This window comes from Physella acuta, unplaced genomic scaffold (genome assembly GCF_028476545.2).
Source record: "Physella acuta isolate Inbredline_101_S28 unplaced genomic scaffold, ASM2847654v3 ptg000370l, whole genome shotgun sequence".
NCBI classification, from domain to species: Eukaryota; Metazoa; Mollusca; class Gastropoda; family Physidae; genus Physella; species Physella acuta.
The window spans coordinates 127,456-145,236 of NW_026731889.1; the positions used below are offsets into that span (position 1 = coordinate 127,456).

Below are 17,781 nucleotides of genomic sequence, written 5' to 3' on the forward strand. Positions count from 1 at the left end.
TGTAGTTAGATCTGACGTCAACTTTTTTTCATCGAAAACGGAAAACCAAGCAAGCAGATTATTTAGTTTAGTTAGTCTATAGATCTAGAATCTAGATCTATCTAGCTAGTCTAGATCTAGAAGGTCTAGATCCAACTCAGTAGACTAAGGCTAATCTAGTGAGTTGAGCTTCTAAATAGTAATAATAAACAACTTATAATACAACTACTTTACTAACAACAGTGTCAGTGACAAAAACTTATTTGTTTTGAAACTGCCAAAGGGACACAACCGTGAATACTCAGATTAGAATTTTCCCAAAATTATTTTACAGACCCATTAAATTTAGAATAATATTTTAAAAATCATTTAGATCTTTGGGTAATCCCTTAGTTTAGCGTCGGTTATTATTCCGGAATCGTATAGCAGTAAAAAACAGTAAAACAATGTCAAAGTCTGTCACACACTTCCGGAATTCACCGGAAGTACTGTAAACCATACTTTATTTGGCGTCATCTTTTATTTTTATACAGAATATTTAAAATTTGGATAGATTTATTTTTGTAATCATTTTTACATTTTGTAATCATTTTTACTATTTTCGTAATCTAGATTTTTTTACTTGGCCTAACAGCTAGATATCTAGCTAGATCTAGAATTAATTAATGGTCGCAAATCCGCTGCAAGCCAAATACTTGAAATACATAAAACATTTGACTTTTGACTTCATTATTTTATTTATATTTATATTAATATATGTTGTTTTTTTAATGTTTAGATCTATTAATTTAAATCTACTATTATATTTATTCTTGTTTCCTTTTTTCGATTAAACTTAAAAAAAATTAAAACATTAATTTACTACAATCGACTTTCAATTTATTTATATTTCAATGGTCAAATAAACGATAGTTTACCGTAACTCTATTTACCGAAACTCAACAAACATTACCCGATAATTTCCGACGCTAAACTAAGGGATTACCGATCTTTGATGTTATTAAAATAAATATGATTAGGGCCTACAAAAATCCGACTGTTTGATTTTTGTTGGACTTTTCTTTACTGTAGACTTAGAGTTAGACGACTTACTAAAAGGTTGGATGTAGATCTAGAATCTAGACAATCTTAAATCTTAGAGTATTCTACTAGAGCCAGAAATATAGAATAGACTAGTATATAGGCTAATTGTTATTGTGATGTTTTTATTATTTTTGGTAACAAAGCAAAAAAAAAAATCTTAAAACAATTAGAATTCTAGGATGATATTTAGAATCGACCCTTTGAATCCCGGACAGATCGTCCCCCCGGCGTGGCCTCAACCAACTGGCGGGCCCGTTGCATTGAGTTAAATATAAACTCAAAACAATAATATAAACAATCTCCTTTCGGTCGGTTAGGCTACATACCACGCATGCATAGTGTTGTGTGTCGTGCCTTAATGAAAATAAAACTTTCGGTTATTATAACTTACTCACTCTTAGGCTTGATGAAAATAAATTGAAATGTAGCCTTAAACTAAAATAATTATTTTCAAGTTCTCTATAACAATACTACTATAACATTGATTCTAAAAATATTAAATTTCTGAATTATTTTCAGGCTTAGGCCTAGGTTTTTATTATTTTTACTGTCGCTTTGATTCCAAAATCTAAAAAAGCAAGTTCTTATCCATGTAAATAGTAATGATGGAAAGATTCTTGTTAACTCGGTCATGTCTATTTTACTATCTATTCACTAGTCTAGATTTTACTAGATCTAGTACTACTTACTATAGTATAGGGAGTAAGTATAGGCCTATTTAAATTCATAATAGCTTTGATCAAAATCTAGATTTTAGATCTTCGTTCTGCCTTGACTTTATTGCCCCCCCCCCTCCCCCTGCTGGATAGGTGCTGTGTAATGGATAAGAATGAAAAAAAAAATTAATTTAGTAAAACAAATTTTGATTGGCTGTATAGATTTTCTGAAAACTACACATTGTAGTTATTTATGCTTATAATTTGACAATAAAATTTTATTTCAAATTAAAAAAGAACCAACATCATGGAAGTATCGGAAGCAGACAGTTCTAGTAACTCTAGTGTGCACAGGAGGATTGGAGGTAGGATTTAAAAAAATAAATTGTTTGATAATTATTTGAGTGTTTTTTTAAATGATAATTTTACTGTAGTGACAAGAGGTAAATACAAACACAAAAACTTGAAAGAGCATCAGTCTTTTTAAATTTACTATTCAATTAAATTTTAAGAGTTCGGCAAAGTACATTTCACTGCATTTTTCTTAATAATTGACAATTTGTTATGACTTGTTTTATTTACTAAATTATGCATATTTTTGTTTAATTAACTCAAGTTTACTTACATAAGCTAATTTGTATCCTAACAGCTTCAGATTTAGTAGAAGATTTCTTGTGCGCTGTGTGCCTTCGACTTGCAGTTGACCCAACTACACTGACATGTGGTCACACGTCTTGTCGAATCTGCCTTGCTCAATGGTTTTTTAACTCAAAAAAAAAGGAATGTCCCATGTGCCGCCAGCCTTATGAAGGACACCCAAAAACAAATTACCAAATGAAGTAAACAAATTATGTATAAAAAAAATCTTTAGTTAGCAGTTTTAAATATGATACTTGCTTTTGCTTATTTTCGTCTTTTGTTAAAGACCACAAATTATTTTATTTATTATCAGTAGAGTTTTCAGTTTTATATATTTACATATTTATTGACCTATTAACCTTTTTAAGAATGTTTATAAAACCTTGATGGAACTTTCAGAAATATGATTCTAAAGTTAATGCCTAATGATGTGGCAGAACGTGAAAAAGAGCTGGCGGAAAATAATGAAAATAGTGATGTGGTTAAAAAGTTTGATGAAGCCCTGGCCAAAGTCAAGACAAAAAAGTCTGACTTCGCATCATTCTGTGCTGGAATTGTTATAGCTGTTTGTATATTTGTTGTAAGTTACAATTTTCACTCACGAAATATTGCATTGATTAATTTCTTAAAGTTAAAATCTTTTTTCAATCTTAAAATTACAACCCAAAAATTTTTCATCTTAGAGTTTTAAATTACTTGGGTTTAGTATTAACTTTTCTTATTGTGCTTCTTTTCGGTAATTATATATTTTCATTTGTCTTTATAACATTCCTCCTCTGTAATTCTTTCTGCCTTTTTAATTTTTTCACCACTTGCTGTTATCTTACATGCTGCCACTGAATCTGTAGGTTGCATATTTAGCTTGGTACTGGCAATCTAGTGATGCCAACATGCTGGTGCTGAAACCTGTACAGACTTGGAGGCAGAAGGATGTTGCAGCTTGGTTAGACCAGATGAGTTGGGCCAGTCAGTATGTACCTTTGGCAATGGAACATAAAATAGGTAGGTGATGAAATGTTACAGCATAAGAAATCTTGTCCCTTTGAATGCATTTTGTAAACAGGAGCTGATTGAAGTTGAAATATTTATTCCTGTGGTGACAGAAATGCTAGGGTCCCAGTGTATCTTCAACTGTGTAATGGACAATGTCCAGCTCAAAACCTGAATGCATTCTTTCCCAAATCCTCAGTATCTTAACATTTATTAATACTCATAGCTGCCTTACCTCTAATTTCTCCCTACATAATTTATATTATCATGAACACTCACCGGTAAAGATTGCCCAACACATCCCACACACATTTCTAGGGTATTACTATTACAACCTAACTCAAACATCAACACTATATCATACATTAAAAATTCAAAAACCACATCAACTCCTGTATAAAAAGAGTTAAATAATTTGAGCAACATTCTGACAGTTGTATAAAGAAACACATTTTCATGATTAGACCAACTGATTGATTTAGATCAACATCTTATCAACAGATGGCAATGTGTTACTTTCACTAACCAATGAATCAGTGAAGCAATTGCTGAATGTGACAGATACAACTCATGAACATGCCCTGCTGTTAGCCATTGAAATGCTTAAAGTGCATGGCCTTAAAATGCCTACAACATTATGGGAATATAAAGTAAAAGAATATTCCCAAATACAACTTTTTAAATAGTCAGCCATAATCTATTTTCTGTTAATAGATATAAAATTCAAAATAATATGTTACGCAATATGTATATAATGTATATAATCTGTAAGATAAAACCACACTGTCATTAATTTTAAATAGAGCATAGTTATTTAGATGTTAGCAGTAATGATATTTGCTGAAAATTATAAAAATGCTTGTGCTATTGTTTTTTAGACACTGTACCCTGGTCGATGTCTGTTCCTAGTCTACGGCATGAAGGATTTTCCCCGTACCACAATGCTTTATCTATGGCTATATTTTTATGATGATATGTTTCTGCCATTTGTCAAGGCAATAATTGGACCAACTGATGTAAATCTTACCATAATTGCAGAAGTAAGTTTTTTGCCTTAAGACAGCAGTTGTGCTAAAGTTCCACTTTTTAAGCCATATAATATCAGGTTCGAAAGTAAAATATTTTGAATAGTTCTAACATTTTTTTAAGTAAAAGACTTAAGTTTTAGCTTATCTATCTTCACTATTTAATTGACTTTACAAAATCATGTTCAGACAGAAGAAGTGAACACATCTGATTGGATGAAGTTTGCCTTCACTGCTTTTGTCATGCCAGAATTGCTGGTGGTTTATTTTGCCTGGCAGATGTTTGCCCATCATTCTTTTACACCACTGTTTGTTTTGGTCACTGCTATCTTGTATCAAGTCTTGGAGTACTTTACATGGACTCAATTCTTTTCCAAGCATGAATGGAGGTAACTTTTTGTTGGTTTTGTCACATTTTATATGTCATCAAATAGTTATATGGCATAAAAAAAGGCCGATGCTAGCCGGAATAAGATACGCATGCGCAATGGAGAGAAACTACGACTTGCCTTCGCGGTGATGTTTTCGATGGTACTGCGCATGCGTGTGTTTACAACCGCAGAACCCTATCACCAACCCTAATCCTATCCCTAATCCTATCCCTAACCCTAATCCTATCCCTAACCCTAATCCTAGCCCCAACCCTCATTCTAGCCCTAACCCGAGCTATACGTCACTGCGCATGCGCAGAGCTATCTTTTGCCGACTAAGTGGAGACGTTGGGGAGAAAAATCTTATTCAGAGTAGTCACTTCGTAAAAAAAAACAGTTTTTAATTTAACGGTGACTTAAAATTTTTTGATAGTTTTTGTTTTAAACAAATACGATTATTAAAATTTGATTGTATATGTTTGTATTAAGGCATTAGATGTTATGAATAATCAGATAACAAAGCAATATTTGAAGGGAAAAGCCAAAACACTAGTTTCTTTTTTTACCATATGGTTACAAAAAAATGTAAAGTGAAGACATCTATGAAAATGACTGTTCTGCAGACAAAAAATATTAATTTTTCATTAATTTTATATCAGAATTTAATACACCACTAAAAGCATTAGGGATTAAAACAAGGGTAGGCCTACATGACCAATATTTTTCTGCCAACAAAAATGTAATAAGAAAGATGTGTATATGTGAATGCACAAATCTACAATTACAATATATGTAGTTCCATTTGAAAAGGTTGCTTACACTTCAACTATAAAGAATGTGTAACAAGAGGTTGTATTCATCCAGCAAGTGATAGAATACTGCTTTTTATTTAAGTATTTGGAAATCATTTAACGTAAGTTGTAAAGAGTTACTTTAATGATGTTTGTTATATTTTTCAGACAATCACTTCCACATTTGAAGGCTTGGTTTCGGCATCTGATATCAGCTTTTATTTTTATGGTTCTCTGGCCTATAGTTCCAAGCCTTATCTGTGATGTTTTTTTTTATGGCGCACTTTACATCAGTCCAATACAAGCCTCTATTGCTCTTTATAATAAACTTGTACGCTGAAAACAACTTTCAATTCACCCTTTTTTTTTAAACAAAGTAAAAGGATTTGTTCAACTATGATCCTCATTTTTACTGTATTACTTATAATAATAAAAAATTTATTAAACAATATTAAGTTTTCTTACAAAAAAAAGTATTATGGAGAATTTTTCAATGTACCTTTTGTTAAAAGAAATGTGTGGTGGTATTATCATATTCACTACACTAATAATATTCTGCTTTTCATTCTGCTTTTTTTTCTTTTTTATAAAGTGCAATCTCATTACATTCCTGCTTGTCCACAAACATCATGACAAACTGTATTTTATATCATTTCAAAATCTGTGACATTGTTACATAATGTCATAACAAACTAAATTTTTCTATAACAGTCCTCAACTTTAAAACTTGTCTGATACATATGGCAAAATACTGTGTATTTTTTATGGACGCATGTATTGTTATGCATTGTGAATCAAAAATGTTTTTCAAATGAATTTTTTAAAAGTCCATGCGCCTACATTGATACTAGTTCAATGCTATAAAAGGTATGTACCTGATATGTGCTTTTGATATATACAAAAGTAACCCAAGATAATGACAGTGCTTTGTTTTGAAATTCATTTCCAGTTTCTAATTTTTTTAAAAGCTCAGCATGTGTTGCAATAAGACAATAAAAAACAAATAGGTTGAATTGTGGTTTACAAAAATGAAGAACATTTTAGCAATAAGCATATGTTAATTAGAAGTACACCCATTTTGGTGCAAAACAATTTAACCTCTAAAGTATTACATTGCTCCTACAATTCTCTCTAACTGGGCCTGGGTTTTATTTATAGAAACAAATATGGTTTTTTCTATGCAATATTTTTCTAATGTGAATGGTGGCAGACTTATGTGAACTTGTGTTTTTTTTAAATTAAAACTAAAGCTACATTATTATTTAAATGCAAGTCTTTAATACTTTAAGATAATTTTTTTTTAATTATTTTTAAAATCTTAATGAAAGATATTTTTTTTAAAGTTGGCTTTTTGTGACCCCTTTTTAAGCTTCCAGTGTGTTGAACATTTGGTTTATCCCATTACTTACATTTTAAATATGTGCGTGTTTATCCCATTACTTAAATTTAAATATGAATGTTATTTTAGAAACTATTTTTAAACAGTTAATATTTACACTTGGCACCTAGATTTATTCTAGATCTAGCTCAAAAACAGTTTTATAATCAAATGAAAAAATGTGTCCTTTCAATACATTCTGTACTGCAGATTTTAAAATGCAAATAAAACATTTTATGACATGCTGTTTGACTTTTTATGTTGTTTTTTTTTTTCAATATAAATGGTATAGTTTACTTCAAGCTAATTGACCTGTGTTGAAAAAAACTATGATTATTATTAGTCTCGTAACCTCTGACCAAGAACCCACAAGATAACTACTTGCTCATTAAACTCTGAAAATTGAGATGGCAGGACAAAGTGCCAAACAGAATTATGGATAAAAGCAAGGAAGGAGCCTACGACAGTGCAAAGGAGAAAGAGGCCATGGGTGGGACACATGCCTCAAAAGGCTCACCCAAATGTGACAGGCCAAGTGAGTGGAACCCTTAGGGAAAGCGGAAGAGATGGCACCCAAGACAAACCTGGAGGCGGAGTCTTCTCGAAGAAATGAAGCCAACAGGGATGTCTTGGGAGACTTCAAAATTATTAGCCGGGGATTGGATAAAATGGAAGGAAATGTTAGAGGCCCTATGTTCCATAAGGAGGTACGAGGACTAAGTCAAGTCATTCAACTGTGATGTTACTTACTATTGGGTTGACATAACTAGGTGACACAAGAAGCATAAAATGACAATGTATTTTTGTTTAGTTGAGATTGTTACTGTATCTCATCACTAGCTGCATAGTTATTTAGTATTTACTGCTAATCATTTTTAACTTCTCCCCACTTATTTGGTATAATAGTAACAACTCACACTGGTTTATGAGAGGTAGTATCAGGTAATGGTTATTTGTTAGGGAAGATGATTAACAACCTATAAGTCACTAATTCAGGACTTGGGTTTGTAGGATAATATTAAATCCACTTGGTAGGTTTCCGAGTCGATGAAAACAAAGTTTGGCCCCTTCATGCAGAGGGTCAGAAGACTAAAGATACTATTTTAAGCCAGGGTAGAAAAATTGAAGAGAAAAAGTATACACTGAATTGAAGTTGAATTACAAACTACCTGTCCCATAACTGTTCCATTCTTGAAAGATACTTGATTTTAATTGGATAGTGACAAACAAGAAATAACAGGGCATTACAAATATTTATTACTCTGTTAAATTAGTGTATTAATTACAGAAATGACAAGCAGATAATACATTATTTAAGTATCTGGAAATAACAGTAGTAGTCTGTTATATCATGCTTTGTGATTAATATGGCATACAGTGTTTTTGTTTTACATTTTATGACAAGAAATAGTGTGATGACAATGTATCCATGCTAAATATAAACATTAAAATGGTTATTCTATAGACGGCTCCTCCTGAATGGGATCATAAATAGATTTTGGCATCAGTTCCTGGTACAGAGCTTCTCGCTGTTCTTCTCCCATTTTATCAAGAGCTGTATACCATTCAGAGAAGTCAACATATGCTTTGACCTGCAAAAAATCAATTATCTTATTACCTGGAAGACACAAATGAGAACTTATTTTCAAAAAACTTGTAAAGTTTTTTTATCCATTCGTTTCCTGGGTTTAAATAATATACTGCTCAGTTATAAAAAATAATTTAATAAAGCAAAAAAGTAAACATAATTTCATCTTGAATGTAAAAATATAAACTTTTGTTAAATTAAGTTAAAACTTGAAAACATTGAAATTCAAGTTATTGCTCAATCATCCAAATGTGATTTTTATATCTGGTAAACAAAGGTACTCACTTTGCCTTCAGCATCAAGTTCTAGGTTAGAATTCTCTGAGTGTCTATGTGAAAAAAGTTGCATCTCCCCACTAGAGCTGGTGCTGTAGTTGCTACTCCCGTTGGTTTGCACCTCTGTGGTGTTTCCCAGGAGATTTGGCCCAGATAAAAGATAGTTTGTGGGGGTGATGGGAGAATCGGTGGAAGAGCTTTGCCGGCTAGTGTCCAGGCTGGGTGACTTGTACACATTGGCTGGGAACCCAGACAGGTGATGGGGTGGGTGAGAGGGCGACTGCATGTTGCGCTGCTGCACCGACAGGGGGAAATGGAAGTTCCGCACCAGTAAGGTGATGTCGTCCCGTTTTCGGCACAAGTCTTTTTTGTCCCCGCTCTGGGTCATGAAAGTGTCATGGTGGATTCTGACCACTCGGTCAACCACAGCCTGCGCCACCCCAGTCAACGTGGTCTGCTGGCCAAACTCCTGCGCCACCATTTTAGCTATGTCTCCGTTCACAGTTTCGGTCCCTGTGGCATCGGTTAGTGCCTGATACAGGCCATCAGACATAATAACCATGAAAGCACAAGTGCTGTCAATTTCTATACCGCCATCAACAAATGGATCGGCAATCACAGGTTCCACTTTAGCAGCACTAGAAAAAAAAACAAAGACAATTCACTTAGATTTGCCAACTATCAGACAAGAAACACAATAATCCATTAAAATGTATCAATCAATTTTTTTATCTAACTATACTATATATAAAAATGGAATCACTAAGCTTCTTGTTAATCTAAAAACAGATTAATACTTTTTTCTCTCTCTCATCACTTGACACATAAAATTTTATTTACACAGTCTGGAAACTAAAATTAAGATGGTGATGTGATGGCATTTTACTAATAAATTTGTTTTATTAATTAATGAAGATGCATCTTGTGTAGTGATGCAGGGGTTGGTCTCAAACTGTCAAAGATACTAATTTAATTTTATCATTGCCTTGACGTAATTGTTAAATTAAAGAAAAAAGTTGATAAAAACCTTAGAATATCAATGTCCTTGTAGCCCCCTTTAACATGGTAATCCCCAATACAGCGTGTACAGTCGGAGTTTCCGACTCTTCTCAGAATTTTTAGTTTGTTAACATCCACCCCCACTTGCTCAAGCCTGGCTTGCTCACCAGGATCAGCAATAGTGTGGTCGTATGAAAGCTGTATCACTCGGAGGACACCTTCAGGGTTTGTTTTACATAAAAACGCTCTTGTATCACCTGGAGGTATATAATTTACAAGTAGCAATGTAGACATCAAGCATCATTTCAATGCCAAAGTTAATTTAAAAGCAGATGTATTTTTTTAATACAACTTTCAATAAACAATTAATAAAATTTGCGAGTCTTTTATTTTAATTTTGTTTCTTTTTACTTTCTCGTATATACGTAGTATAGAGAAAGTATTGTAATCGTGCAAAAAAAAAAATCGAGATTTTTACAAATCTCGACGTTTTACACCTCACTGATACGGAAAAACATAATTTTGCAATCTTGTCCGTATGTCTGTGTGTGTGTGTGTCTGTGTGTGTGTCTGTCCGTGTGTAAACACGATAACTTGAGTACCGTTACAGCTAGGTTGATGAAATTTCATATATAAGTATTTTATCAAAATCGTAGATCCGTATCAACTTTTGAGCGATTTCCGACAACCGGAAGTGGTACTTTTCCTACTTTGAATTTTTTAAAAGCCTATAACTTGAGTACTATTTCAGATAGATAAATGAAATTTCACATGTAAGTAAAAGATCTAATTCTCTACCTTCTGTTAAATTTTGAGTAATTTCCGTTGACTGGAAGTAGTAATTTACGCTACTTCCGATTTCTCAAAAAACTAATGTAAATTTTAAAAGTACTAATAATATTGCGCACTATTATGCGCTTTTTTTATTTGCGTTCACTTGGTGTGCAATTAATTTGTCTACGAGATTTTATTCTATTTTTAAAACTTTAAGTATTTAAAATGGATTAAAAATCATGTCTATAGCCCGAGTTTCCATCCCCTGTTATTTTATATAAGAATATTCGAGAAAGTTTAGGGGAGATCACTCCCGGTTTATTTCTTACATTTTCTAGGTTATGAGCTTGATCAGTTCCTTTAGTAAGACCTATATTTGTTGATACGGTCTAAATAATGTTTATAGCTACAGAGGTGGGCACCATAAAATCGGTAAAAAGAAATAGTAATGTATTAAGATAGTTATAGTTTTTATGTATAGCTTTAAGTTTAATAAGAGTTACCTTACCAACATTGGCTACATAGAGTTTGTTGTTATAAATAAGAACAACAGTTGCTGTAGTGCCACCAGAAATATTTTTGTCCAACTCTTGAAGTTTGCTAATGATGTCAGGATATTTTTGATAGGCCTCATACTGACTAATGCCCTAAAAAATGAATTGTTATTGTATTAGGTGTATATAACATATATACAAAAAGTGTAATTTTTTTAATTTGATAGGTAGGTACTTAATTTTCATTTATTTTTTATATATTATAAAGCCATAGGCTACAAAAATGATGAGCTCTTAATTACAAATGTAACTGTAGCTCTGGTCTAAAAATAGCAATCTTAGATGCAGCATTCATCATCCACTTACATCTGGCAGTCTGTCCTGACATGTTGTTCTCTCAGCCAACAACCCATCCATTGACTCAAAATAACCTTTCTCCACGCCAATAAAAGCCTGATAATTTCAAAGTAAAATAAAAAATGTTTAAAAATCCTCCTAATTGACATTTGCTTTTCATTGCTTTGTCAAGGTCATATTTCTGTGTGGTTATCAAATTATGTCTATTTTACTTAAGCAGCCTCCGTGCATTTTGAAATATTAATGAAAATGTTTCCCTGTTTTGTCGATATAAACTTAGAAATCTGATGGCTTAAAGTAAAGAAGTAAAAAAAAAAACTTACTTGTCTCAAGGCTTCTTTCACTTGTTCATCTGCAAAGTTAGGCTGTAACTGACCTAATAAAAGCTCTGCAGGAATTCTCTGAGCAGCAAATTCTGCCACACGTGTACCATTGTGGCCATCAAAGACACCATAGAGAAAACAGCTGTCATGTCTGGTAAAAAAGGGAATCAGAACACAAAGTTACTCACTCATTTGCATGAAGTTATTTTTTATCTTTAAATGTTATGAGTGTTAAGAAGTAAGTATGGAAAGGCACACTGAAGTTGATTGTATAAATTCTTAACTCGTCTAATACAATTAGAAACAATCATTCAAAGAAATCGTTCTTGTGCTATGAATATCAATGGAAATATTTATATGCTATTGATAATTTCAAACAAGTTGCATTCACTAAAACTGGATTTTTTTTTTATACTACATCAGAAACTTTTTGAAAAAAGGAAATATATATAAAAGATGACAATGTTAATCACCTGAAATGGAAATTTCTGTCTTCATTGTCATGTGCTTCTCGTCTGTTACCATCTTCACGATAGATTTGATTGGTTGACAAGCCAACTCCAGAAAAATGACAAACTGGTAAGTCATCAGTCCAGCTTAGAGCAGGATCCTATAAATGTGAATGATGAAAACTTTAGAAGCCAACAATAATCTGCTAACTGCTATTGACTTTTATATAAGACATGAGCAGCAATATTATCAAGAAATGAATAATCATGAGCATTCAAAACATGAATCAACATAGACATTTCATTATAATCTGCATACAAAACACATGGGTGGATTCACAATAATTAGTGTCCGATTTTAGGTTTGAAATTAACATGTGATAATTTTTAATGGTGGAATTAAAAAATGTGTATGCGTCTTTATTTTTGGTAAGTGTCATTCCTACATATTGGTATAGTTAACTTTGATCCCAGAACTCAACAATAACATTAGCTCTAAACTCAGCTATAATGCTAAACATAACCTGCATGGTTGTATCTATCATAAGTGTAGTACCATCTATACAAAGAAGTAGATATGGCTTATCAAGAATGAAGAAATATCATTTGAATTATTATTTAAACTTAAATTTATGACTTATTACATACCTGCATTGTTGTAGACACCTGAGATTGGTGTAATAATAAAATGTTGGTAATGCAGTTGGAATTCAGAGGTTTGGCATATCATAAATATCTACCTTGGTCAATTCTGTGGTAAAGTTTTTTAAAAAGTTAGTTAAAAATGTAGCAGAAACAAAATTGCTTACTCATATCAATTGTTATTAATCACTAAAATGTCTTGTTTTCTTGTTAACTTAAAGAGTTATTTCTCTTATTTCTCTTATTTTTTTCATACAGACATGGCCAGTTCAATCAATCCTCTATTATATCTATATAGAATCAAATATCAATGACTCCTATGTTGCCATTGTTAGACTCCAGTACATTATCGTGTTGAATCAAACCCAGGTCCTAGACTAATTTTAGAGAACCAGAACTTTAAACATTATCACTTAATTTACGTTTGTTTTGTTTTAATGTAACTGCTTGCCAAAGAGTTATTTTAAGTCCAATGAATCTGATGTTCCAATTTTTACTGCACTCAAAATGTGTCAATGAGTAAACAACTTATTTTTATTTCTGCTTTGTCGACTGAACTGAATACCTAGATCTATATCAAAATTGCTTGAAATACGTGTCAGGATTTTTCTCCAGCTGACAAGAAAATGTGGATGATTATAGATAACGGTGTCCGATAATGGAATCTTCTTTAAAATAAACCGGGAGTGATCTCCCCTAAACTTTCTCGAATATTCTAATATAACACTACGGGGGATGGCAACTCGGGATATAGACTTCTAGACATGATTTTTAATCCATTTTAAATACTCAAATTTTTTAAAATAGAATATAATCTCGTAGAAAAAAGAAATGCACACCAAGTGAACGCTAAATAAAGATGTGCATAATAGTGCGCAATATTATTAGTACTTTATAAATTTACATGCGTTTTTGAGAAATCGGAAGTAGCGTAAATAAGTACTTCCGATAAACGGAAATTACTCAAAATTTAACAGAAGGTAGAGAATTAGATCTTTTACTTACATGTGAAATTTCATTTATCTATCTGAAATAGTACTCAAGTTATAGGCTTTTGAAAAATTCAAAGTAGAAAAAGTACCACTTCCGGTTGTCGGAAATCGCTCAAAAGTTGATACGGATCTACGATTTTGATATAATACTTATATATGAAATTTCATCAACCTAGCTGTAACGGTACTCAAGTTATCGTGTTTACACACAGACACACACACACACACAGACATACGGACAAGATTGCAAAATTATGTTTTTCCGTATCAGTGAGGTGTAAAACGTCGAGATTTGTAAAAATCTCGATTTTTTTTTTTGCACGATTACAATACTTTCTCTATACTACGTATATTCGAGAATGTAAAAAGGGGTGTTGGGTTGTTACTAGTATTGTAGTCTCGACTAATTTTATGGTTAGAAATTAGGGTTAGGCGTATGGTAGGACCAGGGTTGGGGTTACCAGTTAGGGACAGGGTTAGCATTGACATTAGCCGGCCCTGTGTGTATCCATTTTGTTAACTACCATAAACAGTAACCTAACACCCCTTTTTTAAAAAAGATTCCATTATCGGACACCAGTGTAAACATTCTCCCCAGCTGTCTAGTCAAGCCTAGTCTAGAGAGAAGAGATAAAGCAGTCTGACTCTAGACTCTCTGAAGTCACTAAGAGAGAGTAGGCCAACTCAGACTTAAACTCCATGACACTACTAATACCAGCCTTAAGTAAAGTATAAATAAGAATATGTCAAAACATTATTCATAAGAATATTATAATTATATATAATATAGGATGATATTTTGAGTCGTCCCTTTGAATCCCGGTCAGAACGTCCCCCTGTCGTGGCCTCAACCAACAGGCGGGCTTGTTGCATTGAGTTAAATATAAACTCAAAACAATAATATAAACAATCTCCTTTGTAAGTAGTATGCTTTTCACATTTAACCAATGTAACAGTTTGCGATTGATCTGCGGCCGGGCTGATTAATTTACATTTATCGAAATTACACACTACACTGCGCCCTCAGTCCGTTATTTCAGCATGCCCTACTAGTCAATTATAGACAACTTTAGAATCAACACAAGTAGCCAATACACCGATTTTTATTTAATAATCTTCAAAAGCCATTCCTCTAGGGTCGTTATTTTCATGAAATTGTCGTTTTCCATTTTGTTGTCAGGAAACTGGTATTTAGTTCACGAGAACGTATGAAAACCACTCATGCGTGACTGAAATCGTCAATTGGGTGCCTTCACGTGGTTTGACACCTGCTGACCTAGGCCGTTGTGTACATCCAAAAATCATCCAAAACTGCCTTTTTTCGAAAAAATTGTTTGGAAAAATGGCTAAGTCTAATTTTAAAAAGTGTCATTTTTGGGCCCATTTTGAAAACGTAAAAAAATGGCTTTTTCTGCCCTTTTTTAGCTCCAAAATGGCGCCGCGTGACATCATCGTGACATCAGCCGCCAACCAAAATGCGGAGAAAGCGTACGTTTGATTGGTTGGCGGCTGACACTATGAAATCCTCTAGGGACAATTCGAATTGTATACCATAACTTTTAGTATAAGTATATATATAAGTATGTAGTATGTATAGTATATATTATTAATATACTTAGTATTATTAAGTAAGCATTAAGTAATAATAAGTAAGTCAGTCTATTACTATTACAAAACTTAGGACTTAAGTTGACACTAACTACTTTACTACTCGGTCTAAGTACTACCTAACCTACTACTAAGGCTACTAACTAAATTAATATTAATTATTTATAACTAACTAACTACTACTAAGTACTACTAACACTGTCTAACACTAACACTAAGTCACAAAGTCACTTGACTGAGACTAAGTCAAGTGTGAAGAAGTGAAGTTTAGTTTAGTGAAGGAAGCTTAAGTTGAGTGAAGTTAGCTGTGTTTCACTTTCTTCAGACTTCAGACTTTCAGTGGTTGAGTGTACTGAGTGTAGTAGTGTTAGATACTAGATCTAGATCAACTAGATACTTACTAGATCTACTACTGTTACATAAGTAGTAAGCCGCTATGTAAGAAAGCAAAATGCACTTTAAACATTTTGAAGTCTGTAGAACACTGTAGTGTAGATTTAGGGGTTTAGGCCTAACTAAATGTGTAGTAAATAATAAAATACAATGAAAGTAAATACTAACGACCGTAATGTAAAGTAATGTACCAAAAAAAAAATCCCCACGAATGCATTTCCGATTACCCTTTGTTATGTCATGTATTATTTATTAATGTTAAAATTATAATATTCAGTTGTCTGTTCACCCTTATAATTTCATTACTAAGCTACTATAATTAATTATAATATAATTTAATATAATTATAGATCTAAGGGGTCGTCGATAAATGACGTCCCACGCCTAGGGGGGGGGGGGGGGGGGGGGGAGGGGGGTTCAGACTTTTGTGACGTTGTGTGACGAAAGGGGGGTAGAGACAGTGTAACGTCACGTTGTCTTAATTCCACGAATCGATTAACATGCATTTTTTGTTTAGTTTTTAGAAAAATAAACTTACTAAATAGGCCTACTAAATATTTTTTTTTACATTGGTTGCGATACTTCTAACAAAATGTATACTATTGTGTAAGTTGTCAAAAGATTGTGAAATCTTTGTTGTTCTAATTAAATTGCCCTATAATTTGACGATGTATGTTGTGTAGTAGACTGCCGTATTTGCAAATTTGTCAATGGTGCTATTTGACTAAAGGTCGGAAGCATGTCATGTGAGAGTAAGGCAGGGGTATCAGTGTAATGCTTGCTATTCTTTGAAACCCCGATTCCCGAATATTTTATTTAAAAACTATTTACAGAACTTATGTTCACACTTAGGGCTGCGACTCTTGCCCTTGATGACATGCCTTGTCTCCCTTACATCATGGTGTCCATGCCGGTATAGCTCATGCTTGTTGAACGATCTAGAGCAAGGGTTCCCAACCTTTTTACTTTCTCGTATAAACGAAGTATAGAGAAAGTCTTGTAATCGTGAAAAAAAAATCGAGATTTTTACAAATCTCGACGTTTTACACCTCACTGATACGGAAAAACATAATTTTGCAATCTTGTCCGTATGTCTGTGTGTATGTCTGTGTGTGTGTCTGTCTGTGTGTAAACACGATAACTTGAGTACCGTTACAGCTAGGTTGATGAAATTTCATATATAAGTATTTTATCAAAATCGTAGATCCTGGTCAACTTTTGAGCGATTTCCGATAACCGGAAGTAGTACTTTTTCTACTTTGAATTTTTCAAAAGCCTATAACTTGAGTACAATTTCAGATAGATAAATGAAATTTCACATGTAAGTAAAAGATCTAATTCTCTACCTTATGTCAAATTTTGAGTAATTTCCGTTGACCGAAAGTACTAATTTAAGCTATTTCCGATTTCTCAAAAAACGCATGTAAATTTATAAAGTACTAATAATATTGCGCACTATTATGCACATTTTGTTTTGGCGTTCGCAATTCTTTTTTCTATGAGATTCTATTGTATTTTTAAAAGTTTAAGTAATTAAAAATCATGTCTATATTCCAAGTTATATAAGAATATTCGAGAAAGTTTAGGGGAGATCACTCCCGGTTTATTTTACTCTAGAGCACATTCTAAAATATCGGTAGGGTGGCGGGCACCACCTATTTTAAATCGACAAACTCCTTCCATAACTTGTCATTTTCCCATAATTTTTTTTCTTATTTTCGTATAGTCATAATGTATTAAAAAATAATAAACAAAAATGTTTCAAAATAATAAAATTATTTAATTGCATACACACAGAGTAATGTGTTTACAAAACGTAAAGAAAGTAAACAAAACACATAAATACAAAGAAAACACAAAGAAAACATTTAATTAATCGGCACCAGTCAAAAATAGTTCCTTAAACAAATCACCATCAATGAAAGGTTTCTTCTTTTTTTTGCGAGCATGTGAGATATTTTGAAAGAAGCAATAG

General features: G+C 32.7%; 2 protein-coding genes across 3 annotated transcripts; one reads left to right on the plus strand and one right to left on the minus strand.

The window, feature by feature from the left end:
- Positions 1 to 7,157, plus strand: LOC131941714 (bifunctional apoptosis regulator). Its single transcript, XM_059301157.1, has 9 exons — positions 1 to 158; positions 2,016 to 2,083; positions 2,368 to 2,557; positions 2,757 to 2,937; positions 3,206 to 3,359; positions 3,849 to 3,997; positions 4,226 to 4,387; positions 4,562 to 4,761; positions 5,703 to 7,157. Exons 2-9 carry the CDS (start codon positions 2,026 to 2,028, stop codon positions 5,872 to 5,874), a joined length of 1,266 nt encoding a protein of 421 aa, XP_059157140.1. The 5' UTR covers positions 1 to 158; positions 2,016 to 2,025; the 3' UTR covers positions 5,875 to 7,157.
- A 1,000-nt stretch (positions 7,158 to 8,157) lies between these two features.
- LOC131941722 (TGF-beta-activated kinase 1 and MAP3K7-binding protein 1) lies at positions 8,158 to 15,939 on the minus strand. Of its 2 annotated transcripts, none has more exons than XM_059301183.1 (9): positions 15,815 to 15,939; positions 12,820 to 12,922; positions 12,196 to 12,332; positions 11,723 to 11,873; positions 11,409 to 11,495; positions 11,057 to 11,195; positions 9,803 to 10,031; positions 8,786 to 9,413; positions 8,158 to 8,504 (listed from the first exon to the last, which is right to left on the minus strand). In XM_059301183.1, exons 2-9 carry the CDS (start codon positions 12,823 to 12,825, stop codon positions 8,367 to 8,369), a joined length of 1,515 nt encoding a protein of 504 aa, XP_059157166.1. In that variant the 5' UTR covers positions 12,826 to 12,922; positions 15,815 to 15,939; the 3' UTR covers positions 8,158 to 8,366. The 2 variants fall into 2 exon arrangements, with proteins under 2 accessions (XP_059157166.1, XP_059157167.1); XM_059301184.1 differs by having other exon boundaries at positions 15,871 to 15,889.
- Positions 15,940 to 17,781: the final 1,842 nt, after the last annotated feature.

Bases quoted from the DNA above. Each gene is read 5' to 3' on its own strand.
- LOC131941714 (XM_059301157.1), top strand. From the start codon at position 2,026: ATGGAAGTATCGGAAGCAGACAGTTCTAGTAACTCTAGTGTGCACAGG. The intron at 2,558-2,756 runs GTAAACAAATTA...TGGAACTTTCAG, and splicing joins AAAACAAATTACCAAATGAA to AAATATGATTCTAAAGTTAA. The intron at 2,938-3,205 runs GTAAGTTACAAT...CTGAATCTGTAG, and splicing joins TAGCTGTTTGTATATTTGTT to GTTGCATATTTAGCTTGGTA.
- LOC131941722 (XM_059301183.1), bottom strand. The intron at 11,496-11,722 runs GTAAGTTTTTTT...TGAAATTATCAG, and splicing joins TGAAAGAAGCCTTGAGACAA to GCTTTTATTGGCGTGGAGAA. The intron at 11,196-11,408 runs GTAAGTGGATGA...TTCATTTTTTAG, and splicing joins GTCAGGACAGACTGCCAGAT to GGCATTAGTCAGTATGAGGC.